This window comes from Colletes gigas, unplaced genomic scaffold (genome assembly GCF_013123115.1).
Source record: "Colletes gigas isolate AHSC1104 unplaced genomic scaffold, ASM1312311v1 Colletes_gigas_Sc00015, whole genome shotgun sequence".
Taxonomy (NCBI): domain Eukaryota; kingdom Metazoa; phylum Arthropoda; class Insecta; order Hymenoptera; family Colletidae; genus Colletes; species Colletes gigas.
Window position 1 is genome coordinate 4,833,744 of NW_025106644.1, and position 27,068 is coordinate 4,860,811.

At 46.4% G+C, this 27,068-nt stretch overlaps 1 protein-coding gene across 1 annotated transcript in view; it reads left to right on the forward strand.

Annotated features, from left to right (window-relative positions):
- The first annotated feature begins 283 nt into the window (after window positions 1-283).
- Window positions 284-27,068, forward strand: part of LOC122399933 (barH-like 2 homeobox protein) — a 38,121-nt gene continuing 11,336 nt past the window's right edge. Inside the window, exon 1 of the mRNA XM_043401027.1 lies at window positions 284-2,037. Coding sequence (XP_043256962.1) covers window positions 927-2,037 — 1,111 coding nt within the window. The 5' untranslated portion in view covers window positions 284-926. The remainder of the gene's footprint in view (window positions 2,038-27,068) is intronic.

Sequence of the window (27,068 nt, forward strand, 5' to 3'; positions counted from 1 at the left end):
TTGCCGTGTCGTAGGGGCCACGGTTCAGTTCTGCCGGGGGTTCTCGTAGGCAGACCTAACCCTGAGGCCGCCCATGCACCTAACCCAGCCTGGTTAGGATCGTCCCATCGAGGGGAGTTGTTGCAACCTCGAGTAGATGGTGGTGGGGGTTTTTGAACGATCGGTGGACTCCCCCACTGGTCGCGACGAGGCGGTCGAGAGAGAAGCGCCTGCCCCTGCAGGAACACCGGCTCGAGATCCCCGTCCCCGTACCATTTCGAGTTACTGGCTTGCACTGGCCTGATAGCAAGCCACGAACTCCCGTAGCTCGTTTCGCCATCAACGTATTGACGTTTCTCGGCCGCGTACCGACCGCTCGTTTTCGCATGCTCGTCGCGGATCCCAGCTGGCCTCGGGACTTGTGTGTCGTAGCCGTGATTCAGTGTTTCGACGAGTACCGCGAGCAGAGCCATCGAACGCGAGTGAATCAGTGACTCTCGGTGCCCCCCCCCCGAAATTCACTCGAATGTGGGTGATGATCGGTCGGAGCGAAGTTTCGTACGGTCCGTTTCGCGGTAGCCAAGGATGAAGAACACGCAACGGCGGACAGAAGACAGTGGGGAGGCTCGAGAGGTTGTGATGTAACGAAAACTGTTGAGACGATGACTGAGGACGATCGGCGGGAAGTACAATGACAGTGCACCGTTGAAAGTATAAACTAAACTGCGTCGAAAAGTCGAGCGACGATAGTGTGTTGGAACGTTGTCGGTGAAACGGGATGACTCGTTCGTTCCTATGCGCGGCGTTGCTGACATATTCGCTGGGGAATACTGTCGGTTTCGATGACGGCTCGAGACCGTGCTCAGTGACGAAAAATAAAAGAGCCTGTGACTAGTTTACGCGTCTCTGATCCCGAACACATCGAAGAATAATCCAGCCACGAGGTAATGTGCACCACGGAAATGACGGAATCGTACACGATGTCACCGTCGACGACGGTGTCCTCGAGCGCGACGACGCCAGGCTGCCTGGGCTCGCCGGTTCACCGACGGACGCCATGCAGGAGCTCGCCGGGTCGTAGCGACGCTCAGGACGACGAGGACGAGATCTCCGTCGGGTGTCCGAGCCCTTTGCCTCTGGTGGTGGTTGCACCGAGCACCGAGGACGACGAGAGGCTGTCCAGATCCAGGGAGGAGTACGCGGAGAGGCTGAGCCCGCGTAGGAGCTATCCGAGGGACTCGACGATCGACGACGAGGACAGCTACTCGAGAACCGGCGATTACCGGATATCCAACGGCAGAGGTTTGCTCACCCGCGAGAGCAGCGGTGGAGATTCCGTTACAACGTTGAGAGACGACGAGGAGGACGAGGAGGACGACGAGGAGCTGGATAGCAGGACCAGCAGTAACGGTGCCTCGGCTGCCGGTGCCACGGACGATTACTTCAAGCCGCTTAAACGTCTCAAGATGGTGCAGGTGCAGCACTCGGACGACGAGGACGACAGGGACAGGGACGCAAACGAACGAGGAGTGAAGTCTTTCAGCATCCTGGACATTCTGTCGCACAGACCCAAGGCGAAAATCGTACGCCCTTGGGACACCGTCGAGTCTAGTCTGAGCCACCATCACCATCACCGTCACCATCTTCACCAGCAACAGCAGCCGCATCATCAGCACCACCTGCATCATCATCACAGCCATTCGAACGCGGCGAGGGATCTCTCTCTGATGGGCATGTCGTTGGCCTCCATGTCCGGTTCCATCAGCGAGCCACCTCTCAGCAGCTCCTCGTCGTCCGGGCGAAGCTCCGTCTCCGATTCCGGAAGCCCGGATCCTCTCGCCCATCATCACAGCCTGCATCACGGCTTGCATCATCCAGCTCTCCACCATCCGGCGTTGCAACAGCAACAACAGCAGCAACAATTCAAAAGGAAAACCTCGCAACAGCACGGCTCCCAGGCCGGGCATCACGGGAAGAGGACGACGGGCCAGGGAAGCCCCCTCGACGCCCTCTTCCAGATGACCAGCAAAACGTTCGACGCCGGCGAGCATAGCCAAGGTGAGTCCTCGAAAAATGGAACACGATCCAATCTAATAAACGCAGAACCTCCAAGGTTCCTGGAAACGTGGATATTGGCACGGAAACGTCGTCGAGACGCTAACTCATTACGCGTATCCTACGAAATGTGTTGTGAAAAGGTCTATAGAACCAATATTAACCGATATTATAGCAATCCTCGGGTCGAATTCCTCGCTCTTTTGTCTCTTTTCCCCCCTTACCGATGAATGGGAGGCTTAATTTTGATCGATGTTCTTCGTGTAACCTGATTTTATTATTTCCTGAATTCTCTCTCATTAAATTCGTTGCCTGCGAGTCTTCCAAGACGGTGTACCTGTGTACCTGTTTGCGAAAGACAGGAAGTTCCGGGTTCGTTCTGTGCTCGATACTCGAGCAATGCCAAACAGCCCCGAAAATGCAAAACCATATGTCTCGGACGATTTTCGGTTATTGATAACTAATAGTGACATAATGTTTCCTGTTCCACGTCAATATTGCCACCGATCCCACAAAAAAAAAGTACGGTTTGCGTTGATTGTACCGCGGTCGCATGACGTGATCTCTTCATCTGTTCGTCAGCCATCTGTGACACTCGACGCGAAACAGCACGCAAGCCGTAATAAGTTCGTACTTACCTTGTTTCGAAAGTGAAAAATGAACTCTGGAAAGTTCATTGAGGTACATTTACTCCGCTTCTTTCTCCGCGGAATGTTCAATCAACGTTAAAACGTCTATTTGCCGATTCCTTTCCAATCGTGAAACATGCACACCGAGACTTTCATCGGGGAATATTTATTCTGTTCGTTCTGCTTCGAACAATCGTCCAGAAGCATGTTTCTACGAACGCTACTAATATCAGCACTAACATTTAAAAAAATTCGGAAAACAATTCCGAGGATGGAAACACGCCCGTCGAAAGAATACGAAAATTGCTTCTGCGAGAAACTTTGCCGTTCCCTGAACTCTCAAAAATTGTATCGTTCGATGATGATTAAATAAGCAGGTTGTTTTTACAATCGCGTACATATGAATCGAACGTTGTAATTTCTTTTTTTTTTTCCGAGGGAACGTTATGTATATTCTTCCTCTTTTATGCGGCGCCGGATGGGTCTTTTTCCCACGAAATAAATAAATCAGAATCCCTTGGAATGAGCGTTTTCATCCCTGGGAGCGCGTTATTTATTGAAACGCATGGTCCGCCGAATCTTTCTTGTTATCCAGCAGGCTCGGTACGCCTCCACGGTCGAGTTTGTTCCTAGACACGGAATATCAATCTTTCGCGGCGGTTGCAGCGAGATTGCGGTGACGATTGATGGTACACGAGGGACAAGTGCGCGATTACGCTCGAAGCTTAATGGAATACACGCCGACGCACCGCGTCCGTCCACCAGCCATTGACGAGGATATCGATCGACGTTTATTTTGTTTACCCGGGTCAATGGAAACGCGGTGATTTATGTATAATCGTGGATCGTTAGCGGCGAAACGTGAATCAGTGTTCGTTGTACGAGTTTCCTCTTATTTTTCACAATTTCTCGTTGTAAAAGTCGAGATCTTTTATCGAGACGTTCACGGGGTAACTAAAAAATTGGATTTACCGACGATATACGTTGAAAACAGCGAGGCTGTGTCGGCAATCTTCTGGTTCTTTAATCCAATTACTCGAGCAGTAAAAACCCCGAGTGGGAACGTTGGATGCGCCGGGGACCACGCAAACGGAGGGCCCCTTTTCCCGAGCCTTCCTCGTCACCGGTCGAGTCGTCGTAAAACTCAGTTTTCCGTAACGTTAGGCCGCAGAATTCAGTTTTGGCATCGTTGGCGGGATTAAAATCGCCGAAAAAGATACGCACAGAGGTCCGGGGGCAATAATCATCGTAAAATTAAGGGTTTATGAAACGAGAATTGCGGAGGGTTCGGGTGAGAAGCTCGTAGCGCCCGAGGGTCCTTCCGAAGGACCATCCTCGTGATCGTCCATTGTTTACCGGGGGTACGGCAAATTGTTTTACAACCCCGTTTCTCGAGAAAAAGGAAAACGCTTCTTCAACCCTCCACCCCCCTCTCTGGCCACCGATGTAAACATTCGTTGCGTAAAGCAGATTTCGAGCCACTGTTGGGATATTACCCTCGACAATAGTATATCGAGTCACGTGTTTCGATGATCGACCTATGGGAAATATAAGACCACTACAGGAATCCCGTAACGAAGCAATTATTATAGAATTATTATGGTACTAGTTTCATTAAATAAAAATGCAAACGCGCAAAACAAGTCATGTTTATCCCTTTGGAAGACCTGGTGTTAAAGTATCGTAAATAACAAGGGCGTTATGGGAGACGCGTGTTTGTTCTTGAAAGCGTGGGATTTCGATATTCTGTTTGTTGTCTCGGTGGCACTGCAATAACAGGGAACGAGGAGGCGATTTATCGTACGCGAAATAATACAAGAAGTCATAATAATTGACGTGTTTCTATACGACCTACGCGCTATACGAACGAAGGGGGAAAAAAAACAGTGACCGTTTTCTGTTCGAACGGCCGCGTTGACCAAAATCTTGCGATTTCTTCGTGTGTAGGCCCAATTAGGTGGGCGCAGATTGTTCGAGCATCGGGACACGTCGTTCATCATTTTCATACCGCGCTTCAATTACTATTCGGACAAAAATACGTAAAAATGAAAGGAAAACGGTTGACCGGCTTTTTTGAAAACGCTGGTCCCCGACGAAAGGACAGTTTGTCATTAGATTGTCCGGGGAAGGGGCCCGTATTATTCCGCAAGACGGGGGATGGTCGTTGCGCGTCGCTCGACCATCGACCACGTACGTGTCTCGGTGGGCCGCGTGTGTGTTCGTGACAGGACCAGTACGTAATTTTCGGCCCACCTATACGCGAACGATTTCTACACGAGTAATTTATTATGTGGCGCGGCGAGAGCATATGTCTCATTTGCATATAGCGTGATACAGAAAACGCGAACCAGGACTTCCGACCGCGGCGACGGCGGCCAATATGCCGCCACGACAAAGGGACCGTCCTCGTCGCGTTTCGAAACGCGATCGACGGACCAATCGAAACGGTAACGCGGCAAAGGAAAATCATTCGTAACATGCTGATGACTCTCGCATCGTGTGCTTTTGGTTCAAACGGAAGTAGATGTGACAGACCATTCCAGGGCTTCGGTTAAAATAGACATCAGCTTTGATGGGAATTGCAACGCTTTGTGATCTTCTACCTGGGCCAAAAATTTCTGCGTTTTAATAGTCCTTAAGGGTTGCCCTCTCCAAGTACGAAGGAGCGTGGAGAAAGGGGAACGCGTTGCCTGGGGCAGGGCGGCATAAAACCCGGTGCACGTTCGCTTTACGCAATTTACGATACGTTCCTGAAAAGGGTTAACATTAAGAAAAGAGGCAACGGTTTAAAGACGCGTTACAAGATTCCCGGTGATTGGATGCACGCGTATGTACAATCCTGCTCCAATTTTTCCACATTTATTCTGTGTATTTTTGTAGCAAAATCCCAACGAGCCAGGAAGGTTTGCACGATCTCGGTTGTCCCGAGCTCCCAAGGAGTCTGATCGTTTCTATTATCCGGCGACCTTGCGAATCTACTGGTCCCATCGTTCGTGGACCAGTTTTTGCATCATGATCGCGACGGTATGATTCGTTGTGCTATCTCGAGCCACCCGGAATACGCATAATACGCGTTGTTCACACGACGGATCGAGCCGACAAGGCGGCCATCTACTTCGGATCCGAGTGTTGCGGTCTCGGGGGCCCGGGAATTACAAATGATATCGAATCGAATCGTTCGTAATATTATTCGATACGTGTTCCATTACCGGCGAGAGCCAGGGCCTCTGGGATTCAAATTAGATTACCGGTAGGTTAGGTAGTCCTGATCATACGTACCTCCGTGTACCTACGTGCACGTTCCCTCACCGATATTATTTATATATATATATATATATATTATATATGGTGTACGTGTGTAGGTAAACGTCCATGCGTGTAGAGGACCGTGCACATTTACAGAATAACAGAAGAACCGACGGAACAGACAGACGGACGCGGCCAGTAAGGCCCCCGAGGCCCTCTACAACACGGTAGCCTCACGTATCCGCAATTTACTTCTGATTATTATGCTATCTATACTTACGCGGCATTCTTATCTCTTGTTCGTTTTATTCCTCCCGTGCGTCCTCTTCTTACCGCTACCTGGACGCGTCTTTATCGCGCTCCCTCTTCTCGTTCGCGTTCTCTTTCGTTCGTCGGACGCTGCCTTGTACGAGAATCGAGGCAGGTATCGATTTACGGCGGAACCCAATCGTTAGATTCTTGATGATATGTGCCCTCGTCGCAGCCCACTTCAACCTGCCTCGAAGAGGAGCTTTAGGGGCTATAGGTAGCACTTGTTTCCCGCAAGAATTACTCGACCGTTTACGCGTTCCGAATAGAATCTGTCGTTCGCGTCGGTACTCGATCCTGTCGCGGTATCGACATCCGGCCGGGCAGATATTCCGACATCAAATCAGAGTCGTTAGCCTTTCCTCGACGAAATTCCATTGTCGCAAAACGAATTCACCAATTCTCCCTCCGCATCCATTCGATCGCAGTTTATCGGTTCGAATCGACGAAGTTTCGGTAGCTGTTTCGAAATCGATGCTTAGTTCCCAACACACGATACACTGGCACACGAAAGTACTAACTTTCTTGTATATGTGTGAAACAAGTAGATGTCAATAGAAAGACGGAAGTATTAAGATCGTGCCAGTAAAACTTGAAAAAGATTCAACAACGTAAGTAGGAGTTACGATACATTTATTAGAAACACGTATGGCGAGTGACTCGCAAAAGTATTCGAACGCTACGTGTATTATTAAATTATTTAATATCAATATTTTAAGCTATAATGCCCCTTAACCGACGCTCCATACTATAAACCAATGATTTTGCAAAACTACGCCCAATGGAGTTCCATATTTCTATAATTTTATTTGTCAGTGTTTGCTTCGATGTTACTTGACACTGTTCTGCCCAACATAGAAATGTTTAAAACCATACAATATAGTTATCTATTAAAGAGAATACAAAAATTCAAAGTATAAGATGCTTTTTCACGCGGAAAACATCGAAAAAATCGGTTTTCGATTTTTCCTACTGCGTCGCACCCTACCAAAAAATCTGAAAAAATTCAGGGAGATAACCAATGACCATACGCATTTACAGTAATTACAGAAATCTAGTGTCTCGAAAGCTTCAATACGAAATCCGTATTTTTCTGTGTTTTTTTGCGTTTTCAATTTTTCACACGTAGGATTTGCAATCGAAAAATCGGCAAAAATTCAGGGAGATAACCAATGACCATACGCATTTACAGTAATTATAGAAATCTAGTGTCTCGAAAGCTTCAATACGAAATCCGTATTTTTCTGTGTTTTTCTGCGTTTTCAATTTTTCACACGTAGGATTTGGAATCGAAAAATCGAAAAATATTCTCAAACACGTATCTCAATAACCACAATGCGCCAGATTTTTTTCATAATTTTTGTACTCGATTAAATAGGGGAAATAGGCAGAAATTCGTTAATCCGAATTTTCTCAATAACTACCCCTCCAAACAAGATAGAGGGTTAAAATTTGGCACAGAACGTTTTTTCTTGATGCTCTATCGATGGATCCATCGTATGTCACATTTGGTTCAAGGGCATATTTGACCCCCTTATTCGGCTATACCCTTTCACTGTCGTAATCTCAAGACTTCCATCTTCCTATAGACATCTACTTGTTTCAGCAAATTACTTTAACGTACATTATTTCTCGAATTTACAGACGTTTCTCGAAAGGATTGGCGGTTCGGTTTCGTTAATAAGCCGCGTTAAACCGACGCCGATTCGCCCGATTAACCTCACAAACGAGCAATCGATCGGCAAATTGTATCTCCAGCGTTTACCATAAACACTCTCCGTGCAAAACAATTTCAACAAACTTCAAAGTCCGTTGGTCCAAGATCGTCGACAAAACATTGCATTCGATAATTCGTCCGGTGATGCAAATCGATTGAATCTCGAATCCATGCATCATCAGCAGTGACGTTGACAGTCGAAATAATTCTATCGCGATTTGCAGTGTACAGAAATTGTTGCTTCCACAGTTTGATGAAATCTGGTAAAAATGTTAAGCGTGTGCATGCATATTCAGTTCTCCTTGACGGGTCTGAGCGATTTCTCGCCGAAGCAACGTTTTTTTATCTATCCGTTCGAGTTTAATCCGCGTTTGGTTAGCTGTTTACCGCGAGCAATATCTCCGGCACGTTTTAAAGACCGCAAACTCGGCCATGTCGCGGAATAATCGTGCACGCGGTGCTCGTGCCCGAAGTTTGCATAATCTCCGTTGATTTCAGTTTGCCGAAGAGAATCGAAATTAATTCCCATGCTCGGGAACGGACAACGTATCCTGCCTTTTCGTAAATATTAATTACTCGGGTTGTTTCTCATGCTCGGGCCGTTTGCAATCACCGTTCCTCTGATTGGCGCATGTCCGTGCGCGTCCGCGGACGCTCGTTACAGCGACAAACGATCAGCCTGGCAATTAACTTAAGTACGACATCGCCGGGAACATACATAGTTACGCGCAGTCGGCCGGTAGCGGCTGAAATTATCAGTCATAATAACGAGCCAGCGATGAAAATATTTACGTTCACCGATGGACGATTCTATAATCAAGCAGCGGTGGTAATCGAGCTAGTTGAACGTCCCGTTAGCGTTTTTTCCTAGCCAAAAGGACCCCCGAATCGTCTTTCGTTCGTTTTCTGGGTCTACGGCCGCCACCATGTGGCGTATCGTTTCGCTCCCTGCTTTCTTTTCCTGCTCGGGGGACACGTATTAGTCACGTTAAAGGACCACTCGAATTTCCGGGATCCTCGACGGTTTCGAGGAGAGTGGAAAAAAATGGGAAGATAAAGGAGGGCGGGTCGTTCGTTTCGAGTTGTTGTGACAGTTTGCCGAACAAACAAAACACCAGCTCGCCCCCCTTCACGGCCGCGAGAGCCCGGATGCCGGCAGAACTTTTTACTCGACAAACCAGGCACCCCCGCTGCGTTAAGTGACCATTCGGTTTTCAAACAAGTGTGCATGGCTGGGGACTCTTCGAAGACACCCGACTCTCTATCCTACTTGGCTCTGAACCGAAAGGGAGTCGCGTTTCGCGGTCCTCTCGATTCTCCGTAGAAACCAACAACAGGCGAGCCTTCCCCCGTACATCGTTAGAAAAGTCACTGGATCGCTATGCGCAGCATAATTATTAAATGTCTCGTTGCAGCTCGTGATTCGTGATTCGTGTTTCACCTTCTCTCTTGTACGTCGACCGTCGAGATAATTAGTTGTACTTACATTGCGCGCGCCATTACGATTACGAACGATTCGTTTAAGTCCAACAGCCTTCTATCCACTCTCCATCCATTCGCCAAATTCCAGCATGGTTAATTGCACCGGGTAATGGAGAATATATTTAAGCGCGATATGAGATCTTTCTCTGACAAAACGTTTTAGAGAATCTTCTTCAAACGCCACGATCGTTTTGTATTGCCGATAACAGCGACAGCTTTTTCAAACTTTCCTCGTGCCCTTTCGAAAAGAACGATCGTTATCCATCGCGAACCTACAGCTTTGTTTCGCCGAAAACAATACGAACTCGTGCTAATTCGTGCAGAGCGATAGGATAACAATAAACGCTAATGCATCGGAGGTTCTCTGGACGAGATTTACCGCGTAATTAAATCCAGAGTCCCGGTAGGGTTGCAGGAAGTCGTTCGATCTCGGACTGCGATAAAATCGTTTGCATGCGGCGCAAAGAACCGCGTTTCTTTGCCGATCGTCGTTGTACGCGGCCGTGCCCTTTGTTTCACTTAGCACCTCCGTTGCCGGAAGAATTAGCACCGCCGTAAAGTTTTCGTGGAAGGCGGTCCGAAGTCGGTCGATTTGCATGAAACAGAACGGAAAAGACACACGAGGGACACGAAACGCGCGCCAATTCACCGTAGGATCTAATTACAGCGAAATAGGCGTGTGTGCGGAGATGAAAGAAGAGGGTCTTCTCCGGGAATCGGCGCGGTTCGATGGTAATTTCTCGGCCGCCTCACGTCTTTATTCCGTCTTGTCTCTGTTGGACCGATCCTCGAGCACCAGCCAGCGGGAGGGGAAGGTTTCTCGAACGGAAGTCTCGAATTCGAAACAATATAGGGCCGCGGCGCGGTTTGACGCGAGCCTCCCGAACAGCTTTATGGCTCTATTCTTGCTTACCACCTCTCCACCGTTTCTCTTTTGGTTCGCGTTCTCGCGGCGTGCAACGTCCACCCGTGCGTTTCTTTTTTCTACCTTTCCCTTTCCGTTGGTGTGTTGCGGTCCCCGGGGTTTCCGTGTGTACGCGGACGGGCAAAAAGGAGCCGCTCCTGCGGGCATCCTCTGACAATCAGCCGGGGCCTTGCCGAAAAATACGTGACACGCGAAAATCAATTTCAACGGTGGTTGCCCCGTCGTACCGGCCGTGAAAGCTATTATATCGGCTTCCAAAGATCGTCCATTCTTTCCCAAGACCGGTCGCGGGTTAGAGCCATCCTTTTTCTTATTTATTTATTTTCCAAAGACTCCGACGTATTAAATTCTATTTGACGCCACGACTCCTCTCCTATTGTGTCGATGTTACAGTGAAACACCGAAATCTGGAGAATGTCGACTTTCAACGGTGAATGTCAACATTCACATAGTCGCTTAGTGTATGTCCGAAATATTTGCTAAACACCCTTATTTCTGACTTACACCGGTAAATTTTGACATTCACCATGCACTAATGGTGAATGTCGAACATGTTGGAGATTTATATTTTCTTCTCCGTAATTCAGTCGCTATAAAACGTCACAAGGGTGACGTAACTTTTTCGCCTCTCTTTCTGAAAGGATCTAACCCAAACCTAACCCAGACCTAACCCAGACCTAACCCAGACCTAACCCAGACCTAACCCAGACTTAATTCAGACCTAACCAAGACCTAACCCAGACCTAACTCAGATCTAATCCAGACCTAACCCAGACCTAACCGAGACATAACCCAGACCTAACCCAGACCTAACCCAGACCTAACCCAGACCTAACCCAGACTTAATTCAGACCTAACCCAGACCTAACCCAGACCTAACTCAAATCTAGTCCAGACCTAATCCAGACCTAACTCAAATCTAGTCCAGACCTAACCCAGACCTAACTCAGATCTAATCCAGACCTAACCCAGACCTAACCGAGACATAACCCAGACCTAACCCAGACCTAACCCAGACCCTAGATCTGGGTTAGGTCTGGGTTAGGTCTGGATTAGATCTGAGTTAGGTCTGGGTTAGATCTGGGTTAGGTCTGGTTTAGGTCTGTGTTAGGTCTGAGTTAGGTCTGGGTTAGGTCTGGATTAGATCTGAGTTAGGTCTGGGTTAGGTCTGGATTAGATCTGAGTTAGGTCTGGGTTAGGTCTGGATTAGATCTGAATTAGATCTGGGTTAGGTCTGGATTAGATCTGAGTTAGGTCTGGGTTAGATCTGAGTTAGGTCTGGGTTAGGTCTGGATTAGATCTGAGTTAGGTCTGGGTTAGGTCTGGAATAAGTCTGAATTAAGTCTGGGTTAGGTCTGGGTTAGGTCTGGGTTAGAAAAAGATCACGATTTACTGCACTATCCATTTAGTATAAATTAGGGTATCGGAAAAAAAATTAAGAAAACGTTGCTCGCGTTATCAAAGCTTGCATAAGACTGACAAAGCTGATTGACTCCGAGCAGAACAAAGGATTTGGCGGGAGAGAGCCAGTCGCTTGTTTTTTGACTCTTCTGTTTTGGACCCCCACCAGAGCATATCTGTGATTGTCGACACACACCGGAGAGGGTCCGAATGTACAACAATGTAATAAAATATTCGATCTTTCACCGACGTATTTGGTATCTGTTGACATTCACCGGTGAAAGTTGACATTCTCCAATTTCGGTCATTCACGGTAACCATCGATAAACCGTACCGGATAATACTCGTTGCAGATCCGTACGAATTAGCAACGATGTAAAGCTAATTGCGCGATATCGAACGTTCCTGTCGCCCCGAGGGTTCGTTTAATTTCCACGTGTCGGCGTTAGAGCAAAGCCGGGTAATCTGTGTGAAATTTATTTCTATTTGTCGCTGAGGGTCGACGATGATTTCCGTCCCTCGATCGTGTCGCGCGGGAGTGATTTTCTTCGGGCACGCGTCTCGCAGTTTTGCGGCCGAACGCAAGCAGGGGGGGGGAGAAGGAAAAACACGAGTCGGTTCGTCGGGGGAGGTGAAACACGTCGTATCGAAACGAGAGGGGTAGACGAATGGCCGGAACGATTATTGGACGCGGGGATCCGCGAGCAAACTGAGACGGATCGATCGCATAAATCTCCGCCGGCACGGTCTAATATAAAGCCGAAGCCGACCGGAGCGTACGAAGCGGACGAACCTACGTCGACTGACATAAATACGACTTAGCGAGACCCGCGATCTCCGACGACTAATTGAGAATTATTCCCCCGCAATACTGCCCGCCCGGGGGGTGTTTCTTGCTAATTTCGCTGAGTTATCGGAGGAAATCCTGTCGAGAGGAACGGCACCGGGATTACGCGGCGCGAATGGAATTGCTCAAACATGGCACAACAACGAATCACGTTTCAACGGAATTGGACACCGACCAGCTTCTTCCTCGAGTGTCCTCCCCGGGAGTCTGATACCCCCCTTAACCATTATCGATAAGAGATCGTTCGTTCGGTGAAATGTTGCACCAAGATGGAAACTACCTACGTAATTAAATGTATTCCCGTTCCGACAATCGAGAGATCGTATAATTACCCACGGCATGGCGTGTTAGTAGCCACGATAGTTCCGATGATGAGGCGATTTTTCTGAAATTTAAACTGCAAAGATTCTAGGTTGCCAGGTCCCGTTCTGTCAAATTAAAAGCACTACGTATGTAGGGATAATTACGTTTCAGAGCTAGATCAAACGTAGAAATCGCGTTTGTCGATCGTCTCGATAGGATTCCGAATTCGAGCGCGAGGCTATTCAAGACTTTCGTCCCTAAGCAAAGTAATATTGTTAACATCGCTTTGTGTCCAATTTGGCCGTGACGTTTTATTGTAACGTTGTACCTGGTTATTTCGCAAGCACCGCTGTGTCAGCTTGTAATATAAAGTAGCACGAACCGCGGCAGCGTCATAATTTCCAGGCCAATCGAGTCCTTCTTGCGTGCATTAATAGCCGCGCGTATCCTCGACGCAGGCAACCGTGCACGAAATGAATTGAATCTACCGGCGGTCTAAAGCTACCATATTTCACGCCCGGTAAATCGTACCGGGCGACTCGAATTAAAAACGAAACGATTCGTCACTTGGTAATTTTACTAAAAATCGCACGAAGATGCGTCTTCTTGGAGGATCTCGTGACGGAAGGAATCGGTGAGATATTAAAAACGAAAGAGACTTGAGACTTGACAACTATCGTGCGAGTTGGGCGATATTTAACGTTTTCTTATTTGTTTTTCTTTCTTGGAAAATGCGCAACCATTGACGATGCAACTGTGCCAGGGGGCTATAATAAACCCCTTTGTCCCATGAATTAATCGCGTGCTGTCTTCGCACTTGCGTCGAACATCGGCGATCTTGTCACCGGGGTTAGTTCCTAACTCGAAATATAATTCATGAGGTAAACGATGTCGCGGCGGGTAGGTGATAACCGTACCGCGCGGAAATTTTATTAATGGAACGCACGTCGCGTCACCCTTGCATCTCCGTACACGCGTACACCTGTTAAATCGTCCTCGAAACGGTTTCATTCGCGAACATTGTATTGCAATTTAAGTCGCGGCGTTTCATGCTGTTCCGGCCTCTCGTTACCGACGAAACAGGCGTGTTCGTACACCGAGAGGGATGGGAATATTCCTCGATGGCAATTTCTCAGCTGCCTCGTCGGCGAGCAGGAAGATTCTCGAACGGAAGGGTTTAGTTTGACGCGGTTCGAGGTTGCTTGACCAGTGGTGTACACGATGATCTTTAATCCATTATCGAGGTGTAAAAAATATCATCCGATTCCAAGGAAAATTTCGTGCAGGCGTTTCATAAACTCGACGAAAAGACCTTTGCACGGTACGGATGTAGGACAAACTAGCGATGAAAAGTTAAACGACACTACGGAGCGCAGGTGTGTTTTTTCGCGCGATCATCGACGATCGGCGTACGATCGAGAAACGGTTGCTTTCTTCTTGCGCTTTCTCCGATCAGATGGCGAATGTACAACCACGAGACGAGAAAAGGACAACGGTGGCTGCTTGCCGTTAGTTTAACACGCATTGGTTCGACACGCGCGTTTCCTGTTTCACAAAGGGTATGTTTTTCGGTTGGGCCATGCACATGCGCCATCCAACGTTGAACAGGGGGCTGTGCGTGTGTGTGCACGTATCTACACACGGTGCACGACTCACGGAAACGTTCCGGCGAGAATGAAGAGTGTAGACTCTACGTCTACACTGTACAGACTAATCGATTCCAGAGTCATTAGCGCATTAGGCATGATAGCCTTGCTCGATACGGGAGCCCAGAACGGCCATGTTTGTTCTAGATTAATGTCTCGTGGACATGAACAGCCAGGCGTTTCGTATTCTTTAATTAGACAGTTCGGTAACCAACCGTAATCACGTAGCGGACCGACGCGTTTAATCGGGAAATCTCGTCGTGCAATTTTTAAAAAACCGCCACCGTGCCGCGGCGATCGTTCAAATTGATTTTCTTCTCGCTTCTCGAGTGGTCGACGAACGTGTAATAGAATCCAGAGCATGTATGACCTTTGACTCCGTTAACCGCGTCTAGACACCATGAAAAACCGTCTTCCTATTTGCAACGAGAAAAATACTATTTCAGCCGGTTCGCGTTCCGCAATAATGGCAGTATGCAACCTATTAATTTAGAATTCTGGTATTCTCACGGTTATAACGACACGCGTACAACTAGGCTATTCACACGTTACGCTTATTAACCAGCCTGCTTACCTCCGTTCCTATAGCTAAGCAATCGAACGATCCGGCTAGATTGTAGCTGAAATAAATAACGAATAGTTCATAAGTCACACAGAGCCTCGCTCGAGTATATCCGCGTATAGGTTCGCCTATAACCGAGTTCCGCGATATTAACGGGCAAGTTTTCCATCCAGCAGCTTCGTAACGTCGCGATTAATAACGAAACATTTTGACGAAAAAAATATGGCGAAGCTTCACGGGTTCCCTTGCTAGCCAGTCGTTAACAATCATGAATCGCGTGTTAACGATAATTACATCCATTGCGATTAAATTAGTCGCAGTCAATTATTATCGACTTTATAGCCGATCAACGGAATGATTTATTCCTCGCGGAACCTAGATAGCGAATAATCCGTATTTCATAAAGGGTTGAGTGCAATTACACCGAGGTCCCAGTCGTTAGACTCGTACTTGGTAAAGATAGGAGAGGAAACTAGAACGAGTGGCTTGTAATTTCAGGTCGTTAAGAGCGGCGAAATTTTTAACGATCGTCGGACACACTCGCTCGCGATACTCTGTGCCAACGGTATACAGGGTGCTCGGCCACCCTTGGGAGAAATTTTAATGGGAGATTCTGGAGGCCAGAATAAGACGAAAATAAGGAATATCAATTTCTTGATTGAGACTTCGTTACAAAGTTACTAAAAAATTAAACTTAAAAAATTTCAAGGAAATTTTCGAGGAAAAAATTCTTACCGAAAATCTAATTTTTCTTCCAGACCTAACCCAGACCTGACCCAAACCTGACCCAGACCTAACCCAGACCTAACCCAGACCTAACCCAGATCTAATTCAGACCTAACCCAGATCTAATTCAGACCTAACACAGACCTAACCCAGACCTGACCCAAACCTAACCCAGACCTGACCCAAACCTAACCCAGACCTAACCCAGACCTAACCCAGATCTAATTCAGACCTAACCCAGACCTAACCCAGATCTAATTCAGACCTAACCCAGACCTAACCCAGACCTGACCCAAACCTAACCCAGACCTAACCCAGACCTGACCCAAACCTAACCCAGACCTGACCCAAACCTAACCCAGACCTAATCCAGACCTAACCCAGATCTAATTCAGAACTAATCCAGACCTAACCCAGACCTAAAGAATATCAAATCGTTCTAAAAAAATTATTTTTAGCTAGGGCAGTCAATTACACTCATTTTTGGTCAATAGACATAACCCCGAAATTCTGCCCATTTTCGAGAAAAAAATTCGAGAAGGTGTGAAATTTTTCGACGAAATTAAAAAATTTCAAATCGTTCTGGAAAAAATATTTTCAGTTGCAGGGGTCAATTACAATCATTTTTGGTCGATACGCATACCCTCGAATTCCTACCCAGTTTTGAGAAAAAAAATTCCTTACCGAAAATATACTTTCTGGCCTGAAATGTCTTTTCATGCGAGTCTTAAAAATGTCATAACTTTTGAACGTATTGGAGGATTTTGATGTTTCAAGAAGCAAACAACGGGGATTTTAGTGACAAATACGTAGATATTCTAAAAATATTCGAATAGTTGTTCCTTGACCCCGAAAACTTAGAAAAACCCCATAAAAATGGTCCAATTTGCAAACAACCATAACTCCTACAATAGCGGATATATTTCAATGAAACTTTTTTCTGAAGTAGAGCTCATGGGTACCTACAAAAAAGTATAAGACAACTTTTCTATAGGGCGTCAAACATAATTACTAAAAAAGAAAAACGAAGTTTTAAGAGAAATCGAGAGGGGGTTGCCTTAATTTTTCCTCAAAAAAAAAAAATTTTTCAAATCGTTCTAAAAAAATTATTTTTAGCTAAGGGGATCAATTACAATAATTTTTTATGAATAGACATACCTCCGAAATTCTACCCACTTTCGAGAAAAAAATTCGAGAATGTGAAATTTTTTCTACGAAATTACAAAATTTCTAATCGTTCTAAAAAAATTATTTTTAGCTAGGGGGCTCGATAACACTTATTTTTGGTCAATAGACATAACCTCGAAATTCAACCCACTTTCGAGAAAAAAATTCGAGAAGGTGTGAGATTTTTCGACGAAATTAAAAAATTTCAAATCGTTCTGAAATAATTCTTGTCAGTTGCAGGGGTGAATTGCAATCATTTTTGGTGAACAGACACACCCCCGAAATCCAACGTACTATCGAGAAAAAAAATTCTTTACCGAGAACTTTTTAACGAAGCCTCGATGAATATCTTTGATTTTCGTCTTATTTTCGGCTCTAGAATATCCCATTAAAATTTTTCCCGGTGTTCACCGAACACCCTGTATAGTCGCGAGCGTTATCGATGTTTCTGTTATCCAGCGCGGGTGGAAAGCACCGTTCAAAGTGGCAAACAGGTTGCGGGAGTATTTTAAAATAGTTGGCCGCGAGGTCGCAAATCATTGGCGATCAGTGTCACGGGTGATATCAAAGCCGATCGAAACTCGTTAGGGGATTATGCCGGGTGGGTGTGGGGGTCGTAAAATTGGCGCGGTAGACGCGGTGGATTCCATGGAGCAACGCCGGAACAATTTTATGTTTAAGCAAAATTTGAGCGCGCATTAGGACTCCGGATACTGTTACATGATTGAACTAGAAGCAAGGCTTTACCCCGCGGGGGTTAACGAGTGTTAGCTGTTGCCACATTATAACGAGATATCGAACGAACCGCCGCCGCGGTATCGCGTTTCACCCTTAAAGAGCGGATATTGCAGGAGGTGGAAGGGTGCAGAAGGTTCGAGAAGACGAGGAAAATGCTGTAGCTACCTTCGACTGCCGACACTCGAGCATCCGAGGGTCAGCCGACGATGCACACGCGATCCTCATTACGGGGGATGCCGTGTCGTGATCGTTACCTCGATATTATGTTTTCATATCGGTTAATAACGATACCAATCCTTCCTCGAAACGATTTCGCCACTCGCTGTCGCGTCGAGTCTCCGCTATCGATCCCCGAAAGGTTGACAATAACAATGGCGTTCACGCGTAAAACAAACGATCGCCCCGGGGTTGGGGGATGATCCGTGATCGAGGTGTGCACCGTCACTTAGCGATGCTAGGAAAATAGGTATCGCCGTGTCTGCTCGTCCCCACGACCCCCGAAAACCCGCGACATCGTGGGCGTCACGGAACCACGGAGGGGGATGATGACAGCTGCCTGGAGGGGGATCGGAGAAGGGTGGCGGCGGCGAGGGCGGCGGGACATCGGTGTCGTTGCTGGGAAATCGGCCGGAAAATGGGAAATCCAGCGGCCTGGTGACAAATGGTCGATCACCGACGGGAGAAGCTTAGCTCGTGGCGTACCGGTAGCGGGCGTTAGACGAGTTTGGGATAGGGAACGGGCCAGGAAAGAGGGTCGAATACGCCGCGGTCATTGGAAGGGGAACGCTATCTGGACGAGAAAGTTCGTGGGCGGTTACCGTCTTTCTGATTATTTCCCGGCGTATCGAGGACCTAGAAAACGTTACGGACGTTTTGTTTAATCTATGGACGATACCAAGGTGCAGTTTAACTTTAGCAGAAAGTAACGCTCGGAACAGTAATTTTTGAATCGTTATGCCGGCGCGTTATTATTTAATCGTAAAGTCGATAGATTTTGCAGCCACGAGGAACGCATCGATGGCCTGTGTGTAGAGCGGAATAGGTACGTCTCTCATGAATTAAATTGAAGCAAGTTGGCACTGTCCGATAGGTGACATTTCAACAGCGAGAAGTTAATAACCCGATGGCGTGTTCGCGGTGCCAGCGAAAGTAATTTGTCGACAACATTCCTACGCTGTCGAAAATAGCCTCGTCGACGTACTTCCATCGATCCGGTCGCATATTCGAGAAACGAATGACTTTTCCCCCGGTTCGCTATAATTCGCGTATCCTTCGGGCTCTTCTCTTTGCAGGGGATACCGTCAAGCGCGCGTGCACGCAATACATAATTACCGCTGCCGTTTCGAACCGTTCGAAGAACCGATTTGCATCTCTGCGTGTAAACGCTAAAGAAGACTCACTCTTCGAAGATAGGAAAATTAAATACTCGCGAAAGAATATTCATTTTTTAATATTTGGAAAGTATCGAGGAAACTTTGTCACGATTACTGTTCCATTAGTAAACGATACTTGGATCGAATAAATTGAATAGGAATACGAGATTGTCTTATACCGAGAAACTGGCTATAGATGTTCTCCAATTTCCATGAAACCGATGACAGTAGAAGCCGCGAATGCATAGAATCGACATTGCGTATGTATGCCTTAAAATTGTTAGAGAACGCAGATAAGGTCATTTGAAATTGCAAGCAGTTATGGCTGGCTTGTGTTATATCCTCACACTTTCCCTGGAATGTATAGGAGAAACATTTCGAATGACGCGTGTAGATATTTCTTTACACACAAGTTAATGTAAAAGTTGGTCGGATAATTTTCCAACGACGCACTTTCCGTACATACAGTTATTCCCGGAGATTATTTTAACGCGTTTAAGCCAGCGCGAAATTATAGTTTGGCCTTTAATATGATAGTTTTATCAGCGATAGGATAAAAGTAAATATCGAAAGAGGGTGATGTGTATAAAATTGCGTTGAAATGGCGCACCGAACGATAGTCTTCCCGCGAGAGGATCGTGAGCTGAACAGTCGAGGGAAACGTATCGGCATAGCTGAGATTTTATTAAGCGAACTGGAGGTTCGAGCTCATAAATCGGACCATTTATTTTACGCAAGCGAGCCAGCGGCGGCCTGGTATTCGTCCGTCGCTCGGAAAACCACTTTTCCGAACCATGGCCGCAACGACGAGCTTCCATACAAGAAATAAGCGCTCCCCCCCTTATCGCTTCGGACGAAATGCTGCTGGCAGTTTCCTGTTTTCTCAAAGAAACCCTCCCGCGAACGCGATAAAACGGAAAATTGCTGAATTCCTGCGGGATAATTAAATGGCGTTCGTTCAAAGTATTTTTCTATTCGTTTTTGGGCGTATTAAATATTTAGAGGAAGAAACGAGCCGTTTTTCGAGATATTTAAAGGTTTGCGTTTCAATGAATTTTAAAATATAGGATACTAATGAGTCATACTGCTTAAGTGTATCCAAGGGTGTTAAATTTATAGTTCCCATTAAAATAGTGGCAATTATTAAGCGAATAATATGCGTTTTCTTATCAAGAATGGAGTTAGGCCACTTCCATTCGACATAATTTTAGATGCTTCAAATTGAAAAAAAACAATACTGAATTTATTTTATATATCTTTAAAACACTTTGGAGACATAATTTATGCCATTGAAAACATTTTTTAACGTACAAAATTACATACATAAATTTATTACAAAACAATTTACTACTCATTTACATTTTGTGCGTGTGAAAGGGATTTTCATGTAAACATTAAATATCTTGATTTAAGTATAAATGGAGTTAGGCCGCTTTCAAAATAAACGGCTGAAATATTCAAAGAAGTTCAAGTTTATTGCACCGGGACGAATGGAAATTTAGCAAAAGCTCGCTGTACCGTTTTAAGTTGAGGAACAGCGGCCGCCGGAGACACGGTAAAATGGAAAATTACTAAATTCCTGGGTGATAATTAAACTTCCACGTCCGCGGGACGCACGAGCGTGTCTCCAGCGGTTTCTACTTCCTACGCGTTTCAATTCAGATGTTACGAATAATCGTTGAATCTTTTCGGTGCCCGTTAGCACCTCGTGCACGCGCTCAACAGTAAATTAATCATGAATTCTCTCATCAAGAATTACTTTCGCAGTAACGAGCTCGTGTTATTAAAAAATTACGATGTTTACGTGTAACAGGAGGGTTGCATGTTGGACGTGGTTCGTAGATTGCGATCGTCGAAATAAATAAACGTTCGATGGTTAAAAAGGTTCCGGAGGCGAATCTGTCGGGGGTAAAAGTGATCTGTCGTGTACCGCGAGTCGCGCGATGCACGGGAGCGATAAAACGGAAAATTGCTGGATTCTCCGGGAATAATTAAACGGCACCCCATCGCGGATGCGTCGACCCACCCTTCGCCCTCCCTGTTCGTCGAATTTTACTGCCGCTCTCGTGGATCTTACGGCCGTTACGAATCGGTTACACCTTTACGCGCGGGACGATTAACGGCCACACCCCTGCTGAAACAGTAGCGCGAGTTTCTCGACGAGGATACGGGGGTTGGCGAGAGACAGGGTGACGGTGGACAAGGAAGAAACCAAGAGGGAGACCGAGATAGCCAGAAAGAGACAATGTACCGGATAATCGCGCGAAACGATTTGCTCTTTTCACGGCCGATTAAGTCCGCAATCTGTTGACCGAGCAAGAAAACGACCTAGGGTGAATAGACAGACGTTGAAATATAATACGAGGATATCGGTAGAAAACACAAGAGCCGCAAAATCTGCCTTGAACTGGATCGAAGGCGTTGCAAGAACTTGCACGGGTAAGCGTCAAAGTTTACCCATTACTATTTATCGCGTATCGAACCGCGCGTGCTTGTAATTGAAAGCGAAACTGCGTTAACGAGTTACAGAATCGAAACGATTTCGCTTCTTTTTTCTTTGCCCTTCGAGAAGCCGTCGAGAGGCGGTGGAATGAAAAATGAACGTCTCGTTGGGGCAATTGTTGATTCGCGGTTAGTCTCGATGACAGATCAGCGATTCGCCGGGGACGCGGGCTCGCATAAGTGGCGCGGCCATTTTTGTGCGTCGAGCGATAAGCACAAGTGTCCCGCGGGCGATCGAGGCTTCTGCTTCGAATCACGGGCAGACACTCGCGCGGGCGGCATGTTTGAGGACTTATCTCCGGCTCTGGTCTACTCTGTGTTCCTCCCATGAGCTTGAACATGGTGCCGTTAGCCTGTGCGCCGCGGGCTACCTCCATTCACGCATCCAATTTAGACGTCAATGATGCAAATAACGTATCGGCTCTCTTAATCGATCTTCGTGCCGATCTTGAAACGTTTCCCCATCGATCGCCAGAACGTCTGTTTCGACGTTCGGCAAGATTCTGCTCGTATGACAGACGTTTCGTACATTTGTTTCTATTACGTTCTATTTTCTCTCGATACACGTGCCCCTTGTTGGACTATTTCAAGCATCGCGTTAATCGTTGGACCAAGAGCCTGTGGTGGCAACAATCCAAACGCGTTGACCACGACAACGAGGGAGGAACTTGTCCATTGGTCGGGCCAGCAATTAGGAGTATCCTTGGGACAAGAAAATCTTTTATCACCGTGTCATCGGTTCACGACGGTGTTTTGGCGATGCTCCAACCTAATTACTCGTATCGTTTCGCGAATATTTACGCATCGAATGTCGAAAAATGCGTGCGCGAAACTCGAAGCCAACGGTCGTAATAACATCGCGACAGGCCATTAAGTCCTATTCGCGAGAGTTCAAGGGACTAAACGGGGAGAAGGCGCGAGTATGTTTTACGGTTTTGCGCTTCCACCCGCGCCCCCATGGCCAACAAACGTTTCAACTAACATTCCGCGGAAGCTCGGAGGAAATGGAGTTGTTCGCGACGAGAGATTTGTAGGTCGGCGCGGATCCGACAGAGAAAATATTTTAGTCTTAACGGACGGGGAGAGGGGGAGGGAGAGGGAAATAAAAGAAACATGCACCGATAAAAGTAATTCTGAACGACGGCCAGTAAACGACGTCGTCGAAACTTTCGACTACATTCCATGTAAATTGGACACGCGCGCCTGCTGCATGACGTGCTAGAACTCGCGCTCGCTCTGTCGGATATAAACACCTGCTAATGTCCATTAGCCGATTCCTCCTCTCCTGGCTGCAAGGATTTTTTCGCGCTGCGTGGATGGACACGGTTTAATGGAATGGAAGTAAGTACGCGTGCCACACGAACGACGCCGAAATCGGTTCGATACACCGCGCGTTTTCCCGATTATTCACGACCGAGTCGAATGTTTCCTGTCGCGATCGAACGATGGAATTTAATTGCGACCGGTCGGTCGATCGATCACCCTGGCGAGACGAAATTACGAGACGAAAAAGACACTTGGAGCTGCAAATGCGTGTGCATCGTGTTTTTAAAACGCGATCTCCGTTCTCGAGGGACACGTCGCCACAGTGGTCCGGATTGACAAATTTAGCGACATATTCATATAACTTTAAAACTATAGAAGATATCGGCATGAAACTTGAACTGTACATTGTAGGGATATTAAGTAAAATGTAGATTAAAGAAAAATTATTTAACAATAACAATTTATTATATTATAAATATAATTCAAAATAATATACAATATATTCCTTTATTTTTTATTAAATTCTAATAGTAGTTCTTCCGCTTCTCTATCTAATGGCTTTACTTCTTGGCTGGGAAAAATTTTAATAGGAGATTCTAGAGGCCAAAATAAGACGAAAATGAAGAATATCAGTTTTTTGACTAAGGCCTCGTTAAAAAGTTATTAACAATTAAATTAAAAAATTTCAAATTGTTCTGGAAAAATTATTTTTGGCTACTGGGGTCAATTGCAATCATTTTTGGTGAATACACATACCCCCAAAATCCTACCCATTTTCAAGAAAAAAATTCGAGTAGGTACTGAACTTTTTAGATGAAATTAAAATATTTAAAATCACACTAAAAAAATTATATTTATTTACACGGGTCAATTACAATCATTTTTTATCATTACACATACCCCCGAAATCCTACATATTTTCGAGAAAAAATTTCTTACCGAAAATCTAATTTTTCTTCCAGACCTAACCCAGACCTAACCCAAACCTGACTCAAACCTAATCCAGACCTAACCTAGACCTGACCCAGACCTAACCCAGACCTAATCCAGACCTAACCCAGATCTAATCCAGAGTTAGGTCTGGATTAGATCTGGGTTAGGTCTGGGTTAGGTCTGGATTAGATCTGGGTTAGGTCTGGGTTAGGTCTGGATTAGATCTGGGTTAGGTCTGGGTTAGGTCTGGGTTAGGTCTGGGTTAGGTGTGGGTTAGGTCTGGAAGAAAAATTTTTCGACTTCGAATATTTCGACCTAACCCAGACCTGACTCAAACCTAACCCAGATCTAATCCAGACCTAACCCAAACCTAACCCAGATCTAATCCAGACCTAACCCAGACCTAACCCAGATCTAATCCAGACCTAACCCAGACCTAACCCAGACCTAACCCAGATCTAATCCAGACCTAACCCAGACCTAACCCAGATCTAATCCAGACCTAACCCAGACCTAACCCAGATCTAATCCAGACCTAACCCAGACCTAACTCTGGATTAGATCTGGGTTAGGTCTGGGTTAGGTCTGGATTAGATCTGGGTTAGGTCTGGGTTAGGTCTGGATTAGATCTGGGTTAGGTTTGGGTCAGGTCTGGGTTAGGTCTGGAAGAAAAATTTTTCGACCTCGAATTTTTCGACTAAATTTTTCGACGAAAAAAGAAAATTTCAAATCGTTCTGAAAAAATTATTTTCGGTTTCGGGGGTCAATTACAAACGTCGCATATTTGCTACCTTGCATCGTGCAATGAAATCAGGTTTTTATCGTCGCGGATCTCTGCCGATAAGTGAATCGATTCTTGAAATGGAAGCGTGGATACGTCGTTGGACAACGTCGCGGTTAAACATTGTCCGAACGTGAAATTACCGTTCGCGTTGCATCGAAACGCCGCGAGTTTCTTTTTCCTATTGCACGCTCGATTTGCCTACTCTATGCCCCATTACGTAAAGACAAACATCGTTCTAGACAATGATTCAGAGCGTGCTCGAGACAACGGCGTTCTTCTTCTTCATCTCGATCGTTAAGAATTCTTGTTTCGTAGAAGGAGAATGATCGGTGCGCGTCTACACACCTGCTCGATGGTACAACAATATCGATTTCCACGCAGCATCTGCGTGGCCGATTAGTCGCGGATTATTCCCACGAGCGTTCGTCGTCCAATTACGCGGGGTCCCCGGGACTCAATCTAGTGGAAAGCCCGGTGAAAGCGTCGACGGAAACGCAATCGATTTAGCCACGTTGCGTGCAAGTACAGGTGGTGACGTTTGACACGGTGCACCGGCACGTTCGCGTCGCGTCCTTCTCTCCCGCGATTATCCTGATCGATCGATCGGTGCCCATCCTTCCAATTACCGTTTGGACGTCGTGCATTACGCAACTTACGCTAATCGTGCCCCCCGAACCCCGTGGATTTTCCAAGACCCCGGAGTCTCTGACCTTTACAACAAACCACACGTACCGCGCGAACCGCTCGTTTCGCCGATTCCCGCGTAATGGCGGCCCGACGTCCAAGACCCAGCGCGCGCATCGCGTTGATATCGTACGTAAACGAAGTTACGGGAACCCGATGAGCCTGCACTTGGCTTTCCATCGCGCGTGAGGCTATCCCGGCCGCGCACCGAGCGAAATTGATTGATCGAAAGGATCCCTCCAATTACGTTTAATGGCGACTGCTCCGTCGGTTATTGCAAAACGAACCGCCCGGACCTTCGCGGCAAACGCGATCCACCGACGTCGACGATTACGCTTCCCGAAAACACCCGGCCGGTAATGTTTCGGGAAAATTGCATTCGTAAGCAGATCCGACGATCTACGAAACTCCTCCGTAATGTATTCGCTATTATTTTAATGCCTCCTATCGACCATAGCGATGGGACCAACACCCCCCTCTCAACGTACAAGTCCCAAACTTTGACAAATAAGCCACCACTAAACTGGGATTATTCTTCCATTAGTTAGTTAGTTAGTTAGTTAGTTAGTTAGTTAGCTAGTTAGTTAGTTTGTCAGTTAGTTAGTTAGTTTGCAGTTACTTAGTTAGTTTGTCAGTTAGTTAGTTAGTTTGCAGTTAGATAGTTAGTTACCTAGTTAGTTATTTAGTTATTTAGTTAGTTGGTGCTCGATGCAAGTCTCTTGTTCATGTAAGCTCGTGCAATGATCAAGATAGAAGCAGAGTGGTAACAGCTAGCCAAAGAGAAAGGAAGTTATTTCGAAGCGTATTTTGAGCAGCAGTGCTCGGCAAGTAAGTTAAACGAAAGCTTCGTTTTTATGGGTTCTCCTCTCGCCATCGATGAAACGGACCTCGAACGAAGTGATTGGTATTGATGCCGATCCCGCCATTATCCAGCAAATGCTGTCGAAGGTTCGACGCCTACAATTATGTTTGATTGCCGGTTGATACCGTTCCCGCGAAGAGGTACATTAATTTTTGTCGAATATCGGAAGAGATCGAAGAATCGGGACGATGATTAATAACGAGTTCGAAGAGCAAGAAGTTACTTTTGGAAACTTTTCTTCTTTACTCTGCAACTATCGAATCACAGCGAATGATCTACAATATAGATCGATGTCTTGGCGAGCACTTGGGCGTGTCGCAAGCAGTAACAACACGGCTGATGGATAACAACTGATTAGCCACTGTTTATTAGGAAAACATGGATTTTGATGTCGTAAGGGATTAGGCGTGTTTGTGGGGTGGTTCTTCGCCGGGTCGCCACCGCACAAAGGAATAAACGAATTAGGATCGAATTCGTTTAAGATCTGTTGACGCAGCTGTCGCTTTAGGACCATTCTCACCAAAACGAAAGGCGAGGCATTAACGTGGATACGATAAACGAGTGGCTGGTAAATAAATCGGCGAAGCTGCCGTTGGACGTTGCTCGTGGCCGTTGCTGATCATTGATAGAACGGGGGATCGCGGTATCATTACTTGTGGACGATTAGGCTACCAGGCGATATTAGACGGCCGCTAATTAGGCTACCTCGCTTCCCGTGCATCGTTCGCTGCCTTTTGCGGTGCAGCGACAAAAGTAAATAAAGGATCGAGAGGAGTGTTCGGTCTTCTCTCTCTTCACCCTCTTCTTTAGCTATCATCTTGCGATTTCTCTCCTACCATTCCCGTGTTAATTTTAGTCTAATTTTCAATAAAATCCCCCCATATCGATCGCGACGAGCAACCGACGATGACCAAGCATCCTCGAACGCATTT